Genomic DNA, 19,432 nt, shown 5'->3' with positions numbered 1-19,432 from the left:
AAGTACAACTTCACAGGAAAACAAATGTCTTTCTCCACCTCCGCCCCAATTTGTGACTCAATCTTTTGAGACAAGAACCTTTTGAGAATTTCATAAAAGCTATGGAATGGACCCTTTCCCTAGAAAACTGCACTTTCTTGAATACGTGCAAAGGTGTGCATGCGATTTCAATTTGCAGACCATCCCTTTAGGGCTCAGGTCTGTGAATAGAATGGACTGAATTTGTGGGTGCCAAACTTGGATGGGAAATAGAATCACATCTCTATTTTCACAAACCTCTAACTAGAATTAGCATTTCCTTCCATTATGAATGTAGGCAACAAACCACAGATTAGTGTAGTTAATTTGGTCCCCAGCAGAAATCAGATATTTTCATATCACATATTTGGCATGGATATCTCAAAATATCATTTATTCTCATCAGTACCTTGAAGTTATAATAGTTAGTAGGCGTACCATTATATTTTGTTATTTAATATTCTAACAGAAGCAGATTTATTGCTATATCACTAATCTTTTTAAAAATTTTTTGAAAACTCTATTTCCACATAATTTCCTTTTCCTATATATTTTAACTTATTATACATTTGAAAACATTATCCCAAGAACATAAGCTTCTGCAGATCATCAATACATATATAGAAGGGTGCCTGGGTGGCTCAGTCTGTTAAGTGTCCAACTTCAGCTCAGGTCATGATCTCACGGTTCGTGGGTTCGAGCCCCACATTGGGCTCTCTGCTGACAGATCAGAGCCTGGAGCCTGCTTCCAATTCTGTGTCTCCCTCTCTTTCTGCCCCTCCCCTGTTCATGCTCTGTCTCTCAGCAATAAATAAATGTTAAAAAAAATTTTTTTAAAAATTTGATATATAGAAAAAAAGGTTAAAAATCCTGCCCCAGGGGACTATTGACCCATAGTTAAAAACTTCTGTCTTACAAGGCATAACCCTCAAGCTGAATTAGAAATCATCAAATCTTGGGGCACCTGGGTGGCTCAGTTGCTTAAGTGTCTGACTTCGGCTCAAGTCATCATTTCACAGTTTGTGGGGTCGAGCCCCACATCAGGCTCTGTGCTGACAGCTCGGAGCCTAGAGCCTGCTTTGGACTCTGTGTCTCCCTCTCTCTCTGCCCCTTCCCTGCTCACTCTCTCTCTCTCTCTCTCTCTCTCTCTCTCTCAAAAATAAATAAACATTTAAAAATTTTTTAAGAATCATCAAATCTTACCAGATTCATCTTCTAGTATATAAACTACCAAATACACGCTTTTCAAAAAATATTTTTTTAATTTCAGTTTATTTTTTTTAATAGGTAATATATATTTGCATGGCTCAGAATTCCAAAGGTATATAATACACAATTCAAAGTTTTTCTCCTACCCCTGTCCCTCAGCCTACCCACTCTCTCCACTCTCTCTTGTTCCTTGTGCCAAATTACTTTCATTTTTCTTACAAGTTTGGGAAATAAGATCTCCAAGTTAGATACTATCATGAGAAAATATAAACTATATATAGTATTTAAGAAATTCATAAAATTCATAAGAAAACAACTACCTTGTTCTACCATTTGTCCCTTACCAGTAAGGTTATCAGACTAAGGGGCAGGGGGGAATCTACTTTAGGGGGATCATAATCCCTACATTTAGATTACTATGACTGTTATGTCTTTTATTATTAATTCAGAAGTCATTTATGACTTATCTACCCAAGTTGAACTAATGATATGACACACAATCTGTCATGAAAAATGCCAGTCAGTTACTTTGAGTATAATATTGTTTCCAAAATTACTTGTGTCTACACTGACTTTTTCTACAAATCAATTTAAAAAAAAGATAACAACAAAATTGGCAAAGGACAGAAAATTCAGACAAGAAACACAAATGCCCAGGAAACATACAGAGATATTTAAATGTATACGTAATCAGAAAAATTCAAATTCAGAAGGGACCCATTTTATTCACCCACCAGATCAGCCAAGAAATGGAGAATATCCAAGAGTGGGAGGGTAGGAGGAAATGAATGCTGTCATGGTGTATGGATTGGTGTGTAAATTGGCACACCTTTTTTGAGGGCAATTAAAATTGTATATATCGACATCGTCTTCATCCCAACAGTTCCATTTCCAGGGATCTATTCTACAGAAATACCCACCCACGTACACAAAGATGCATGTATGAGGTGGTCCATGCAGCAATGCATGTAATAAGAAAACTGGACACAGCCTAAACATCCATCAGGAGGGGAATTACTAAATCGTAATACACTCATACTATGGAATATTATGCAGCAGCTTGCATGGATGGGGTAACCCTCTATGTACTGGAAGAAAAAAAGTCTAAGACATACCACGAAGCAAAAGAATCGAGTTGTAGGATGTTACAATTTATGTAAAAAAAAGATAAGAAAATCACACAACAAACCTATTTTGCTGTAAATATGTATGTAGGCAAATGCATGGAAAAAGGTCTGGAAGGATATATACTAAATCCAGAGTAGTGGCTATCCCAGCAGTGGGGGGATTAGAACATAAGGCAGGTGTTCACTAGATCTGTTATTTCATCAAAAAAATTTTTTTTAATGTTTATTTATTTTTGAGACAGAGAGAGAGAGGGAATGAATGAGCAGGAGAGGGGCAGAGAGAGAGGGAGACAGAATCCGAAGCAGGCTCCAGGCTCTGAGCTGTCAACACAGAGCCCAACGTGGGGCTTGAACCCACGAACCGTTGAGATTATGACCTGAGCCGAAGTTGGACACTTAACCGAATAAGCCCCCCAGGCCCCCCTGTTATTTCATTTTTATATATTGAGACTATAATCACGTATTCCTTGTATAATGGAAAATAAGTTGAAATTGATTCTAATTTTAAAGGGAACCTGCCAAATTTAATTTTTAAAATAAACACAGATGGGGCGCCTGGGTGGCTCAGTCGGTTAAGCGGCCGACTTCAGCTCAGGTCATGATCTCGCGGTCCGTGAGTTCGAGCCCTGCGTCGGGCTCTGTGCTGACAGCTCAGAGCCTGGAGCCTGTTTCAGATTCTCTGTCTCCCTCTCTCTGACCCTCCCCCGTTCATGCTCTGTCTCTCTCTGTTTCAAAAATAAATAAACGTTAAAAAAAAAATTAACACAGAATTGCAATCGGTAGAGGTCGAGTTGGGATATGGAAGGGGAAACACCTTTCCTCAGAGCTACTGACTTCAAAGTTCTGGACCAAGAAGGACCTTAGAATGCAGTTAGTTTTTTTTTTTGGTTTTTTTTTTTTTTTTTTGTATTCGTATTTGGAGAGAATATACTCACAGTTTCTCAGCCCAACGGTATCCCTTCCATACATTTTCATCAATGTGAGAAATAGAGTTTCCTTGGAAATTTCTGTGAAGAAACACAGTTCAGATCCTTGAATAGGTAGGAAAGGAATGAACAGAATAAATAAAAGAATCACTGGCAACCTTGTGGGGAATATTCCAATGCAGTAAATGCCAACTTTCTAATTTCCGCGGCTATCAGCATCCCAGGTGGTGCAATTAATAAAGAGATAGCGTGGGGCCACTGGCACAAACAAGCCAGCTCCTTAGAACCTGAACTTCCTATTTGTTCCATTCCTTGGGTAGATAACGCCTGTTAATTACTCTGGAGATAAGTATTTTTTTCCCCCAAATCACTTATGTGTCTAAAATGGTTCCTTCCACAAATCAATGAGAAAATAATAATTCAACGAAAAAAATGGTAAAAAATTTACCATTATCAGCAAACAAATGTAAAGAAGCCCTCTACTGAAACCTCTCTAGGTGTTAGAAGGATAAGGGAAGTTAGAAATTAGAATAACTAACATGGAAAGATTTCTTAGACATATTGTATAGGGAAAAGCAACAAATCACTGGGCAAGGAATTAAAAAGTATCCCCTCATTAGGAAATTAGGAAAAAATGCAAAGGAAAGAGATGGGAAGGAAGGACACACACCAAAAAGGTGACAGGAGTTATCTTATGAGTGGTAGGGAGGGTGGGGTGGGATTTTCACGTTTTATCCTCTATACCTGTGACATTAAAAACAAAAAAAAGTATCCATGATAATTCATGTATCCATGAATTACACATGTTTAAGAGAAGCTATTAAATGCCTGAGGTTCAGTTTCAACCGCTAACTCTGCGTATGACTTTGAATCTTTACCTTTAGTTTTGTCCTCTTCCCTCAGCAACAGCTTACCTGGTCAGTTTATATACACATTTTTTTCAGGGGAGTCAGGAATAAATTCAAAACAGATACCCATCTGCCCATGTGCCTGGTGGACATTTCCAGTCAACCTGAAGCCTTCTGGTTGCTCTGTGTTCCCTGGTAAAAGATGCCTCAACTTCCATCATTCTCCTTATCTGGGACAGAAGTTTCAGAGTAATATCTGAGTTTTCTCTTTCCCGTGCACACCCCACCCGCGACTGTCATCAGTTAGTCTATCTTGTCACTTCCTCCTTTGCAGTGCTCTCAAGGCTTTTCTTTCTACTCTTTTCAGCCACTCTGAGTCGGCCCCTTGTTACTTTATTCCCAGGTTTTGTTAGAACATTCTATCTGGTCTCGCTGGATCAAGCTCTCCTCTCCAGATCGGCCTATATGGGGAACTGAAAATAATCCTGTTTCAGCGTTCTGTATATCTCATGCTTGAAAACTTTCAATGGCTCTCTATAACTCAGAATCTAACGTTCAAACCTCTCTAGCTGATAGTCAAGGTTTCTCGTAATTGGATCTTTAACTGCTTAACCTAATTCTTAATTCCTGATCATTCCTGCAGCCGTGCCTTTGCCTAGACTTATACCCATTTTTTCTCTATTTAACACATCAGAGCCACTCTTTAAGTCTCAGCTAAAGTGTTAGCTTATCCATGCAGCTCTCCCTGACCTCCATACTCCGCTGATTACAGAGTCTGCTGAATTCCAACACCCATGGTACCTCTTTTAGTACTTAATTACATGCCACCTCCCTTTTTATGACCATTTCCTTTCTTCCCACCTGTCATTTCATGTTCTGAAGACGATTTCATCCTAGTGTGGCGCCCATAGTACTTACTCTTGGGTTGGGCCCAAACTGAGTACTGTATGTGGAAGGCCGGGCGTCAAAGATGAGGTCTGGGGAATCAAAATAATAACAGCTAACACTCATATTTCGCCAGGCACTGATCCAAGTGCTTCATATGTATTACCTCATCTAGATCTCACCATAATCCCATGAGATGGTAACTATCATAATTTCCATTTCACAGAAAAGGAAACTGAGTCACAAAGCTAATAGATGACAGACCTCGGCCCAAACGCAGGCAATCTAGTTCCAGAATCTCTACTCTTCACTACTCTGTTGTATCCTATTATAGAGGATGGAGCAAAAATGGGAGAGTAGAGGTTAAGGAATGAAATAATGGGGCTAAAAATTGGATAAGGAAAAAGAATAAGGACAATTACAAGTAAAAGATTGCAGAAGGGCGAACAGTAGTAAAAAGGAAAATGAAGATAAGGGATAGTTGACAAAGAAAAGGTAAAAACAGAAAGTCAGTCAACGTGGTTGGGGAGATGAGGAAGGCCCAGGACGACATTGAGGAAGAGACTGCCATGTCAAGCAGGAGGCAGAGAACAAACAAGTAAAGGCGATTCTTACAAGATGGTGAAGGTGCCGTTGTAGGTGTCGGGCTCCAGCACGGGCACTCTGCGGAGCCTCTGCTGTGGGCTGAGACCAACACACGACAGTGTCTCCTCTTTGCAGGTACAGCGCTCACATATTTTGAGGTCTGTGGTGGCATTCTGTTCTGGTTGCCAAGTTAAAGTTGTGTATGCCTTTTCTGAGGTATACTTTACAAAATGCACCACAGGATGTTCAGTTGTTGGAGGAAAACCTGTCTCAAATGACTCTGGTTGCTGACTTACAGGAATTTCTAGGTCCATAGGTGGAACCGTGACTTCAGTCAGGTTTCGATGTTGACTCTGAACCTGTTTTGGATGTGCAAGTGTCACCTCAAGGTCCTTTGGGGGAGGAGTTGTAGTCTTCTTCAGGGTTGTCGAATGTTCAGCCTCTGTAATAGGTTCTGGAGTTATAGTAAGCTCCACATGACGAAATGGGATGATGGGTGATGCTGGATGCTGACCTTGATCCTTACTTGGAGTTGGAACTGTCACTTCCTGCTGGAATGGATATTGAACTACAACCTCCTTAGGTGGCTCTGGAGGCTGAGTTGGGGTGTCTCGCATGGTTGGAGAAGGTTCAGTCTCCACACTGGATCCTGCAGTTACAGTAAGTTCCAGGTCCATAGGTGGAACTGTGACTTCAGTCAGGTTTGGATGCTGACTCTGAACCTGCTCTGGATGTGCAAGTGTCACCTCAAGGTCCTTTGGAGGAGGAGCTGTAGTCTCCTTCACGGGTGTAGAATGTTCAGCCTCTGTAGTAGGTTCTGGAGTTATGGTAAGCCCCAAGTCCACACGATGAGCTGTGACACTGGGCAATGTTGGTTGCTGACCTTGATCCTTACTTGGAGTAGGAACTGTCACTTCCTGTTGGGACGGATACTGAACAACCTCCTTAGGTGGCTCTGGAGGCTGGGTTGGGGTCTCTTGCATGGTTAGAGAAGGTTCAGTCTCTGTAGTGGATTCTGGAGTTACGGTAAGCCCTGGGTCCAAAGGTTTAACTGTGACTTTAGTTAAGGTTGGATGCTGAATGTGCTCTGAATGTGGAAATGTCACCTCAAGGTCCTTTGGAGGAGCGGTAGTCTGCTGCAGGGCTGAGGAATGTTTAACATCCGTAGTGGGTTCTGTAGTTACAGTAAGCACCAAGTCCAAAGGCTGAACTGTTACATTCGGCAACCACAGACGCTGAGCTTGATCCTGATCTGGGGTTGGAACTGTCACCTCCTGAAACAGTGGAGGCTGAACTACAACCTCCTTAGGTGGCTCTGAAGGGTGACCTGGGATCTCTTGCGTGGTTGAAGTTTCAACCTCTGTAGTGGGTTCTGGAGTTATGGTCAGTTCCAGGTCTAAAGGCTGAACTCTGACTTCAGTCAAATTTGGATGCTGAGCCTGGACCTGCTCTGGATGTGGAGGTGTCACCTCAGTGTCCTCTGGAGGAGCTAGAGTCTGCTGCATGATTGTAGACTGCTCAGCCTCCACAGTAGGTTCTGGAGTTACAGTAAGCTCCAGGTCAGCAGGCTGAACAGTAACATTGGGCAAGTTTGGATGCTGAGCTTGCTCTTGTCCTAGAGGTGGAACTGTCACCTCATTATGGACTGGAGGTTGTGCTACAACCTCCTCAGGTGGCTCTGGAGGCTGAACTGGGGACTCCTGCTGGGCTGGAGGAGTTTCTGCCTCCTTAGAGGGCTCCGGAGGTTGAGTTGGAGACTGCTGCAGAATTGGAGATGGTTCTACCTTCTCAGGGGCCTCTGAAGGCTGAGCTTGTACCTCCTGTTGTGTTAGAGAAGGTTCTATCTCCTTAAGTGGCTCGAGAGGTAGAGATAGGGTTTCCTGCTGGACTGGAGATGGTTCCACCTTCTCAGGAGGGTCTGAAGGCTGAGGTGGGGCCTCCTGCTGTGTGGAAGGTTCTACCTCCTTAGGGGGCTCAGGGGATACAACTGGGGCTCCCTGCTGAGTTGGAAAAGATTCTGCCTCATTACCGGGCTCTGAAGGCTGAGCTGGGGGCTCCTGAGGTGTGGGAGAAGGTTCCACCTCCTTAGGGGGCTCAGGGGATATAGCTGGGGACTCCTGGAGGACTGGAAACTGAGCTGGGGCCACCTGCTGGGTTGGGGACTCTGCCTCATTAGGGGGCTCTGAAGGCTGAGCTGGGGCCTCCTGCAGTGTGGGAGAAGGTTCTACCTCCTTAGGGGGCTCAGGAGATACAGCTGGGGCCTGCTGGGGGACAGGAGACTGAACCAGGGCCTCCTGCGGGGTTGGAGAAGATTCTGCCTCATTAGGGGGCTCTGAAGGCTGAGCTGGGACTTCCTGCTGAACTGGAGATGGTTCTACCTTCTCAGGAGGCTCTGAAGGCTGGCTGGGGCCAGCTGGGGGACTACAGACTGAGCTGGGGCCTCCTGTTGGCCTGAAGCAGGGTCCACAGCCTTAGGGGGGTCCGGAGTCTGAGCTAGGACCTCTTGTTGGCCTGGAGAAGACTCATCTTCAGGGGACTCTGGAGACTGGGAAAGATGCTTGGACTGAGCTGGAGCAAATTCAACTTTCTCAGGGGGAATAGGAGATTGAGCAGGGACATCCTGCTGCACTGGAAGATGTTTAACCTCCTTAGTTGCCTGGGGACTTAGGAAAATCCTCAGATCCACAGGTTTACCTGTGATATTAGGCAACACTGGATGCTGATCTTCACCTGGACCTGGAGGTGAGAATGTCACCTCATGCTGTACTGGAGACTGAGCTACAACATCTGTAGAGGACCCTGGAGGCTGAGCTGGATGCTCATACTGAACTGGAAAAGACTCGACCCCCTCATTGGGCTTTGGTTGCTGAGCTGGGACCTCTTGCTGGATTGGAGAAGGTTCTATACTTGCAACAGGCACTTGAGGCAGAGCTGAGCTCTCCTGCTGGCTTGGAGAAAGTTCAATTTCCTCAGGAAAATCTTCGGGTGGAGTTGAGACTTCATGCTGGACTGGAGAAGATTCCACATTTTCAGGGGGCGCTGGATGCTGATGTGGGACCTCCTGCCGGGTTGGAGAAAGTCCAATTTCCTCAGGAAGATCTTCAGGCATAGTGGAGACTCCCTGCGGGATTGGAGAAGGCTCAACATTTTCAGGGGCAGCTGGATGCTGATGTGGGACCTCCTGCTGGATTGGAGAAGGTTCCAACTGCTCAGGGGACACTGCAGACTGAGCTGAGGCCTCTTCTCGGAGTGGAGAAGCTTCAACCTCATTAGTGGATTCTGAGGTCATGGTAACTGAGGAATCCACAGGTTTAACAGTGACATTAGGCAACAGCAGGAGCTGAGCTTGATTCTGACCTTGAGGAAAAACTGTTACCACCTGATGCTCTGGAGAGTGAGCTGGGGCCTCCTGTTGGGTTGGAGAAGGTTCAACCTCACCAGAAGGCTCTGGATGTTGAGCTGTGGCTTCCTGTTGAGTGGCAGAAGGGTTAATTTCCTCAGAGGTCTGTGGATGCTGACTTGGGGCCTCCTGATAGGTTGCAGGTTTAACTTCCCCAAGGGGATTTGGATGCTGAGTTGTGGCCTTTGACTGGGCTGGAGAAGGCTCAGTCCCCTCAAGGGGCTCTGGATACTGAGTTGGGGTCTCTGGTTGGGTTGGAAAAGGCTCACCCTCCTCTGATGCCTGAGGATACTGAGCTGGAGCCTCCTGCTGGGTTGAAGATTCAACCTCCTCAGGGGTCTGTGGATGCTGAGCTGGGGACTCCTCCTGGGTTGTAGGTGGTTCACTCCCCTCGGAGGCCTGTGGGTGCTGACCCTGGCCCTCCTCCTGGAGAGGGGAAGGTTCACCCTCTTCCTGGGCCTCTGGAAGCTGAGTCGGGGCCTCCTCCTGGGTTGAGGATGATTCACCCTCCTCAGGGGCCTGTGATTGCTGAGCTAGGGCCTCCTGCTGGGTTGTAGAAGGTTCAACTTCTCCAGGATATTCTGGATACTGAACTGGGGTCTCCTGCTGTGTTGGAAGTTTCTCCTGTGTGGTAGATTCTGGAGATTGCGTTGGAGTCTCCTGTTGAACTGGCAAAGATTCAACCTCAGGGGACTGTGGAGGCAGAGTTGGGGCTTCATGCTGGGTTTCAAAAGGTTCCACATTAAGAGGCACTGAGGGCTGAGCTATAGTCTCGTGCCGAACTGCAGAAGGTCCCACCTCTGTAGTGGGTTCTGCAGTCATGGTAAGCTGCACATCTGGAGGTTTCACACTGACATTGGGCAGGTTTAAATGTTGATCATGGTAGTGACCTGGAGGTGAAACTGTCATCTTATGATGCCATAGAGGTTGAGCTGGGTGCTCCTGCTGGGTTGGAGAAGGTTCCACCTCCCTGGAAGGCAGCTCTGGAGGCTGAGCTGGTTGCTCTTGCAGGGTTGCAGAAGATTCTATCTCCCCTGGAGACTGAGCTGGAGTCTCCTGCTGGGTTGAAGATTCTGCCTCATTAAGGAGCTCTGCAAGCTGAGCTAAGGCCTCCTCCTGGGTTGGAGAAAGTTCAGCTTCTCCAAAACGGTCTGGAAGCTGAGCTGGGGGTTCCTGTTTGCTTAGAGAAGGCTTACCTTCCTCAGGAGGCACTGAAGGCTGAGCTGGGGTCTCCTGCTGCCTTAGAGAAGGATCAATCACCCCAGGAGGCTCGGAAGGCTGACCTGGGGTCTCCTGCTCACTTGAAGGCTCAACCTCCTCTGGAGGCTTACCCGAGGTCTCTTGCTGGGTTAGAGAAAGTTCTGCTTCCTCAGTATGTTCAAGAGGCTGAGGTGGGGCCTCTTGCTGGGCTATAGAAGATTCAACACCTTTATCAGGCCCTGGAGTTGTGGTAAATTCCACATCTAAAGGCTTACCTATAACCCTGGGAAACATTAAATAATCTGGATACTGACCTAGAGGTAGAGATGTCACCTCATCACTTACTGCAAGTTGAGTTAAATACTCGATAGGGAACTCTGGAACTAGAGTTGGGGCCTCCTGCTGGACTGGGGTAGGTTCAACCTCCTCGAGGCGCTCTGCAGGCTGAGCAGGGGCCTCCTGCTGGACTGGGGTAGGTCCAGCCTCCTCAGGGTGCTCCGCAGGCTGAGTTAGAGTTATGGTAAGATCCAGAGGTTTAACAGTGACATTGGGGAAGCTTGGCTTCTGAGCTTCACTCTGACTTGGAGATAGCACATTTACTTCATGATGTGCTAACAGTTGAGATATGATGTCCTTAGATGGCTCTGGAGGCTGAGCAGGGGCCTCCTGGGGGGTTGGAGAAGGTTCCACTTCCTCGGGGGCCTCTGTAGGGTGAGCTGAGGCTTCCTGCTGGACTGAAGAAGGTTCGACCTCTTCAGGGGTACTTGAAGGCTCAGCTGGGGCCTCTTGTGGGTTTGCTGAATTTCCATCCTTAAGGGACTCTGGACGCTGAGATGGAGCCTCCTGCTCAAGTAGAGATGTTTCTGTCTCTTCAGAGGGCTCTGGATGCTGAGCCTGAGCCTCCCCTTGGGGCAAAAAAGATTCAGCTTCCTCAGGGGACTCTAGATGATTTGGGGTCTTCTGTAAGGGTGGAGGAATTTCAGCCTCCTCAGAGAAGTTTGGAAGTTGATCTGGTCCCCCTGGGAAACCCATAGGTAGGTTCTCCTCAGGATACAGGAGACCCATATTGGAATCTAAATAATCATCCTGCAGCTGTTGTTGTAGGTGCTCTTTATTTGCAAATTGGTTTGGAGTTCTAACAACTTTGGCAAGCCTTCGATGCTGAGCTAGATCTTTCTTCAGGTTTAGGGGTGAAACAATAAACTTTGTTGGCTTTGAACTCTGACTATCCAGAGATGGAACAAGTATTTCAAATGACTGGTGATCTTCGGCCTGATCTAAACCTACAGTTTTAGGAGGTTCCGGAAGATGGCAGCGTAGGAGGACGCGGGACTCACAGCGCGTCCTGCCGATCACTTAGATTCCACCTACACCTGCCTAAAGAACCCAGAAAACCGCCAGAGGATTAGCAGAAGGGAGTCTCCAGAGTCAAGCGCAGACTCGAGGCCCACGGAAGAGGATTGGAAGGGCGGCGAGGCGGTGCGCGCTCCACGAACTGGCGGGAGGGAGCCGGGGCGGAGGGGCGGCTCGCCGGCCAAGCAGAGCCCCCGAGTCTGGCTGGCAAAAGCCGAGGGGCCGGACGGACTGTGTTCCGACAGCAAGCGCGACTTAGCGTCTGGGAGGTCAGAAGTTAACAGCTCTGCTCGGAAAGCGGGAAGGCTGGAGGACAAAGGGAGGGAGAGCTGCTGAGCCCCCGGACGGCAGAGCTCAGCTTGGCGGGGAACAAAGGCGCCAGCGCCATCTCCCCCGCCCATCCCCCAGCCAAAATCCCAAAGGGAACCAGTTCCTGCCAGGGAACTTGCTCGCTCCGCGCAAACACCCAACTCTGTGCTTCTGCGGAGCCAAACCTCCGGCAGCGGATCTGACTCCCTCCCGCTGCCACAGGGCTCCTCCTGAAGTGGATCACCTAAGGAGAAGCGAGCTAAGCCTGCCCCTCCAGCCCCCGTGCACCTTGCCTACCCACCCCAGCTAATACGCCAGATCCCCAGCAACACAAGCCTGGCAGTGTGCAAGTAGCCCAGACGGGACACGCCACCCCACAGTGAATCCCGCCCCTAGGAGAGGGGAAGAGAAGGCACACACCAGTCTGACTGTGACCCCAGCGGTGGGCTGGGGGCAGACATCGGGTCGGACTGCGGCCCCGCCCACTAACTCCAGTTATACACCACAGCACAGGGGAAGTGCACTGCAGGTCCTCACCACGCCAGGGACTCTCCAAAATGACCAAACGGAAGAATTCCCCTCAGAAGAATCTCCAGGAAATAACAACGGCTAATGAACTGATCAAAAAGGATTTAAATAATATAACAGAAAGTGAATTTAGAATAATAGTCATAAAATTAATCGCTGGGCTTGAAAACAGTATACAGGACAGCAGAGAATCTCTTGCCACAAAGATCGAGGGACTAAGGAACAGTCACGAGGAGCTGAAAAACGCTTTAAACGAAATGCAAAACAAAATGGAAACCACGATGGCTCGGCTTGAAGAGGCAGAGGAGAGAATAGGTGAACTAGAAGATAAAGTTATGGAGAAAGAGGAAGCTGAAAGAAAGAGAGATAAAAAAATCCAGGAGTATGAGGGGAAAATTAGAGAACTAAGTGATACACTAAAAAAAAATAATATACGCATAATTGGTATCCCAGAGGAGGAAGAGAGAGGGAAAGGTGCTGAAGGGGTACTTGAACAAATTATAGCTGAGAACTTCCCTGAACTGGGGAAGGAAAAAGGCATTGAAATCCAAGAGGCACAGAGAACTCCCTTCAGACGTAACTTGAATCGATCTTCTGCACGACATATCATAGTGAAACTGGCAAAATACAAGGATAAAGAGAAAATTCTGAAAGCAGCAAGGGATAAACGTGCCCTCACATATAAAGGGAGACCTATAAGACTCGTGACTGATCTCTCCTTTGAAACTTGGCAGGCCAGAAAGGCTTGGCACGATATCTACAGTGTGCTAAACAGAAAAAATATGCAGCCGAGAATCCTTTATCCAGCAAGTCTGTCATTTAGAATAGAAGGAGAGATAAAGGTCTTCCCAAACAAACAAAAACTGAAGGAATTTGTCACCACAAAACCAGCCCTACAAGAGATCCTAAGGGGGATCCTGTGAGACAAAGTACCAGAGACATCACTACAAGCATAAAACATACAGACATCACAATGACTCTAAACCCATATCTTTCTATAATAACACTGAATGTAAATGGATTAAATGCACCAACTAAAAGACATAGGGTATCAGAATGGATAAAAAAGCAAGACCCATCTATTTGCTGTCTACAAGAGACTCATTTTAGATCTGAGGACACCTTTAGATTGAGAGTGAGGGGATGGAGAACTATTTATCATGCTCCTGGAAGCCAAAAGAAAGCTGGAGTAGCCATACTTATATCAGACAAACTAGACTTTAAATTAAAGGCTGTAACAAGAGATGAAGAAGGGCATTATATAATAATCACAGGGTCTATCCACCAGGAAGAGCTAACTATTATAAATATCTATGCGCCAAATACCCGAGCCCCCAGATATATAAAACAATTACTCATAAACATAAGCAACCTTATTGATAAGAATGTGGTCATTGCAGGGGACTTTAACACCCCACTTACAGAAATGGATAGATCATCTAGACACACAGTCAATAAAGAAACAAGGGCCCTGAATGATACATTGGATCAGATGGACTTGACAGATCTATTTAGAACTCTGCATCCCAAAGCAACAGAATATACTTTCTTCTCGAGTGCACATGGAACATTCTCCAAGATAGATCATATACTGGGTCACAAAACAGCCCTTCATAAGTTTACAAGAATTGAAATTATACCATGCATACTTTCAGACCACAATGCTATGAAGCTTGAAATCAACCACAGGAAAAAGTCTGGAAAACCTCCAAAAGCATGGAGGTTAAAGAACACCCTACTAACGAATGAGTGGGTCAACCAGGCAATTAGAGAAGAAATTAAAATATACATGGAAACAAACGAAAATGAAAATACAACAATCCAAACGCTTTGGGATGCAGCGAAGGCAGTCCTGAGAGGAAAATACATTGCAATCCAGGCCTATCTCAAGAAACAAGAAAAATCCCAAATACAAAATCTAACAGCACACCTAAAGGAAATAGAAGCAGAACAGCAAAGGCAGCCTAAACCCAGCAGAAGAAGAGAAATCATAAAGATCAGAGCAGAAATAAACAATATAGAATCTAAAAAAACGGTAGAGCAGATCAACGAAACCAAGAGTTGGTTTTTTGAAAAAATAAACAAAATTGACAAACCTCTAGCCAGGCTTCTCAAAAAGAAAAGGGAGATGACCCAAATAGATAAAATCATGAATGAAAATGGAATGATTACAACCAATCCCTCAGAGATACAAACAATTATCAGGGAATACTATGAAAAATTATATGCCAGCAAATTGGACAACCTGGAAGAAATGGACAAATTTCTAAACACCCACACTCTTCCAAAACTCAATCAGGAGGAAATAGAAAGCTTGAACAGACCCATAACCAGCGAAGAAATTGAATCGGTTATCAAAAATCTCCCAACAAATAAGAGTCCAGGACCAGATGGCTTCCCAGGGGAGTTCTACCAGACGTTTAAAGCAGAGATAATACCTATCCTTCTCAAGCTATTCCAAGAAATAGAAAGGGAAGGAAAACTTCCAGACTCATTCTATGAAGCCAGTATTACTTTGATTCCTAAACCAGACAGAGACCCAGTAAAAAAAGAGAACTACAGGCCAATATCCCTGATGAATATGGATGCAAAAATTCTTAATAAGATACTAGCAAATCGAATTCAACAGCATATAAAAAGAATTATTCACCATGATCAAGTGGGATTCATTCCTGGGATGCAGGGCTGGTTCAACATTCGCAAATCGATCAACGTGATACATCACATTAACAAAAAAAAGAGAAGAACCATATGATCCTGTCAATCGATGCAGAAAAGGCCTTTGACAAAATCCAGCACCCTTTCTTAATAAAAACCCTCGAGAAAGTCGGGATAGAAGGAACATACTTAAAGATCATAAAGGCCATTTATGAAAAGCCCACAGCTAACATCATCCTCAACGGGGAAAAACTGAGAGCTTTTTCCCTGAGATCAGGAACACGACAGGGATGCCCACTGTCACCGCTGTTGTTTAACATAGTGCTGGAAGTTCTAGCATCAGCAATCAGACAACAAAAGGAAATCAAGGGCATCAAAATTGGCAAAGATGAAGTCAAGCTTTCGCTTTTTGCAGATGACATGATATTATACATGGAAAATCCGACAGACTCCACCAAAAGTCTGCTAGAACTGATACATGAATTCAGCAAAGTTGCAGGATACAAAATCAATGTGCAGAAATCAGTTGCATTCTTATACACTAACAATGAAGCAACAGAAAGACAAATGAAGAAACTGATCCCATTCACAATTGCACCAAGAAGCATAAAATACCTAGGAATAAATCTAACCAAAGATGTAAAAGATCTGTATGCTGAAAACTATAGAAAGCTTATGCAGGTAATTGAAGAAGATATAAAGAAATGGAAAGACATTCCCTGCTCATGGATTGGAAGAATAAATATTGTCAAAATGTCAATACTACCCAAAGCTATCTACACATTCAATGCAATCCCAATCAAAATTGCACCAGTATTCTTCTCGAAACTAGAACAAGCAATCCTAAAATTCATATGGAACCACAAAAGGCCCCGAATAGCCAAAGTAATTTTGAAGAAGAAGACCAAAGCAGGAGGCATCACAATCCCAGACTTTAGCCTCTACTACAAAGCTGTCATCATCAAGTCAGCATGGTATTGGCATAAAAACAGACACATAGACCAATGGAATAGAATAGAAACCCCAGAACTAGACCCACAAACGTATGGCCAACTCATCTTTGACAAAGCAGGAAAGAACATCCAATGGAAAAAAGACAGTCTCTTTAACAAATGGTGCTGGGAGAACTGGACAGCAACATGCAGAAGGTTGAAACTAGACCACTTTCTCACACCATTCACAAAAATAAACTCAAAATGGATAAAGGACCTGAATGTGAGACAGGAAACCATCAAAACCTTAGAGGAGAAAGCAGGAAAAGACCTCTCTGACCTCAGCCGTAGCAATCTCTTACTCGGCACATCCCCAAAGGCAAGGGAATTAAAAGCAAAAGTGAATTACTGGGACCTTATGAAGATAAAAAGCTTCTGCACAGCAAAGGAAACAACCAACAAAACTAAAAGGCAACCAACGGAATGGGAAAAGATATTTGCAAATGACACATCGGACAAAGGGCTAGTATCCAAAATCTATAAAGAGCTCATCAAACTCCACACCCAAAAAACAAATAACCCAGTGAAGAAATGGGCAGAAAACATGAATAGACACTTTTCTAAAGAAGACATCCGGATGGCCAACAGGCACATGAAAAGATGTTCAACGTCGCTCCTTATCAGGGAAATACAAATCAAAACCACACTCAGATATCACCTCACGCCAGTCAGAGTGGCCAAAATGAAGAAATCAGGAGACTATAGATGCTGGAGAGGATGTGGAGAAACAGGAACCCTCTTGCACTGTTGGTGGGAATGCAAATTGGTGCAGCCGCTCTGGAAAGCAGTGTGGAGGTTCCTCAGAAAATTAAAAATAGACCTACCCTATGACCCAGCAATAGCACTGCTAGGAATTTACCCAAGGGATACAGGAGTACTGATGCATAGGGGCACCTGTACCCCAATGTTTATAGCGGCACTCTCAACAATAGCCAAATTATGGAAAGAGCCTAAATGTCCATCAACTGATGAATGGAGAAAGAAATTGTGGTTTATATACACAATGGAATACTACGTGGCAATGAGAAAAAATGAAATATGGCCTTTTGTAGCAACATGGATGGAACTGGAGAGTGTGATGCTAAGTGAACTAAGCCATACAGAGAAAGACAGATACCATATGGTTTCACTCTTATGTGGATCCTGAGAAACATAACAGAAACCCATGGGGGAGGGGAAGGAAAAAAAAAAAAAAAAAAAAAAAAAGAGGCTAGAGTGGGAGAGAGCCAAAGCATAAGAGACTGTTAAAAACTGAGAACAAACTGAGGGTTGATGGGGGGTGGGAGGGAGGGCAGGGTGGGTGATGGGTATTGAGGGCACCTTTTGGGATGAGCACTGGGTGTTGTATGGAAACCAATTTGACAGTAAATTTCATATATTAAAAAATAAAAAAAATAAATAAAAAAAAATAAAAAAAAAACAAAGGAAGGAAAGAAAGAAAGGAGGGGGAAGAGAGGGAGGAGGGAAGAAAGAAAGGAAAGGAAAGGAAAGGAAAGGAAAGGAAAGGAAAGGAAAGAAGGCATGCCTTCCTTATGGCGCTTACTCACCAACAGCTTCTTAAGTTATCAAAGTACCTAATTAAGCACTGTAAGCTTTATTTAAAAAAACCATGAAAGGAGGAATTGTTTCATAATTTTTTGACCTATCAAAAAGTTGACTGGTTTTAATCTGCTGGATGAATCAAATACTACATAACCCTCTCCAAGCTAAGAGAAAAAATAGTACAGGAAGTCCCTTCCCCATAAATCTGACAAAAGATGTCTCGAGTCTTTCAATCCTATGATACATATATGAACTTGCAAGGACAAACCAAGAGAAATGAACTTGTATTTCTCTTGTCCAATCTATCCGTTCGTCTCTCCATCCATGAATTCAACACATATATACTGCATGCTTACTATGTACTAAGCTCTCCTCCAGGCTGAAAACAGAGACAACAGGGATATAGCAGTGAAAAAACAGGAAAAAATAAATCCTCTTTATTTATTCGGCTCCTCATGGAGCTTACATCCTAGTCAAGGAGTATGTTATCTGTGATAAGTACTAAAGGGGAAAAAAATGTAAAGTAGGGAAAAAAGTGAAGTACGATGTTAAGGAAGAGAAGCAGGGAACAGATAGGGTAGCCAAGAAAGACCTTACTGAGAGGGAGACTTGTGCATACAGATCTGAAGGAATGAAAGTAGGAAGCCAATGAATATCTTAGGGGACAGCACTTCAGCCAGAGAAAAGCAAGTACCTAGGCTCAGAAGTAAGAAGCAGCTTCATTGTTCAAGGAACAGTGGGAAAGCCCATAAAGCTGAAGCAGAAAAAGCAAAGTGAAAGAAGTGGGAATCAGAGGGGTCAAGGAAGGGGGGCAGAAATAGAGGGCCCTTAAATCATTGTAAAAACTTTGGTTTGTGCTCTGAGATGGGAAGCCATGAGAGCGTTTTGAGAAGGGAGATGACATGATGTAAAGTCCTTTCTGAAAGGATCACTCTAGTCGTCACAAAGAGGAAAATCAGCTGGGGCTAGATTCCTAAAAGCCAAGTGGAAAAAAGTACTCCAAAAGAAGAATGAGTAATTGCCTGGGTGGCTCAGTTGGTTAAGGGTCTGACTCTTGATTTCAGCTCAGGTCATGATCTCAAGGTTCATGAGGTCCAGCCCCTCATCAGGCTCTGCACTGAGAGTGCAGAGCCTGCTTGGGATTCTCTCTTTCCCTCTCTCTCTGCCCCTACCCTGCCCGCGCTCTCTCTCTCTCTCAAAATAAATTTCAAAAAAAAGAAGAATGAGTAATCAGCTGTGACAAATGCTGCCAACAGGTGAAGTGAGAGGAGTACTGAATGGCTGATTAGGTTTTCCAACATGGAGGACACCAACGACCCTAAGAGGAGCCATTTGGGTAGTATGGTAAGGAAATAATGTCCTTGGAGTGAGTTCAAGAGAGAACGGAGGAGAGAAAACAGAGACAAACAGAAGAGAGGACTCTTTCAAAGAGTATGCTTTAAAGGGGAAAAGAAATGAGGTAGCAGCTCAGGGGCAAAGGGGTTACGAGGGTTGAAGATGGGGGAAAATAAAGGCATGTTCATATGCTGATTAGAATAATCTAGTAGAGAAGCAAAAATTGATCACACTGGAGGGGAGAATTACTGAAACAATATTCTCAAGTAGGATAAAGGAGATGAGATTTAGGGCACAAGGGCAGGGTCTGTCCTTAGCTGAGAATATACTTACAATGATAGGAGACATGACAGAGTAATTGGGCTTAATTACATGAAGACCAAGTAAGTAGATGTGGTTGTAGAGGCTTGTGAAAATCATCTGATTGCTGTGAGTTTTCTTTTATTATTTAATATCTATATTATATATATAAACTTTTATTTTAAGATGGAAATCATCTGATTGCTGAGTTCTCTTT

At 44.5% G+C, this 19,432-nt stretch overlaps 1 protein-coding gene across 1 annotated transcript in view; it reads right to left on the bottom strand.

Annotated features, from left to right (window-relative positions):
• Window positions 1–19,432, bottom strand: part of LOC144614258 (uncharacterized) — a 53,533-nt gene that overhangs the window by 32,852 nt on the left and 1,249 nt on the right. Inside the window, exons 2-8 of the mRNA XM_081794761.1 lie at window positions 10,963–11,481; window positions 10,195–10,437; window positions 9,518–9,888; window positions 8,293–9,424; window positions 6,957–8,041; window positions 5,629–6,599; window positions 3,290–3,361 (exon numbers count right to left, since the gene is read on the bottom strand). Coding sequence (XP_081650887.1) covers window positions 3,290–3,361; window positions 5,629–6,599; window positions 6,957–8,041; window positions 8,293–9,424; window positions 9,518–9,888; window positions 10,195–10,437; window positions 10,963–11,481 — 4,393 coding nt within the window. The remainder of the gene's footprint in view (window positions 1–3,289; window positions 3,362–5,628; window positions 6,600–6,956; window positions 8,042–8,292; window positions 9,425–9,517; window positions 9,889–10,194; window positions 10,438–10,962; window positions 11,482–19,432) is intronic.

The sequence above is a fragment of the Panthera onca genome (genome assembly GCF_046562875.1).
Source record: "Panthera onca isolate mPanOnc1 chromosome E1 unlocalized genomic scaffold, mPanOnc1 haplotype 2 h2.Chr16_ul_2, whole genome shotgun sequence".
Classification (NCBI taxonomy): Eukaryota; Metazoa; Chordata; class Mammalia; order Carnivora; family Felidae; genus Panthera; species Panthera onca.
This window is presented reverse-complemented; position numbering and strand designations above follow the sequence as displayed.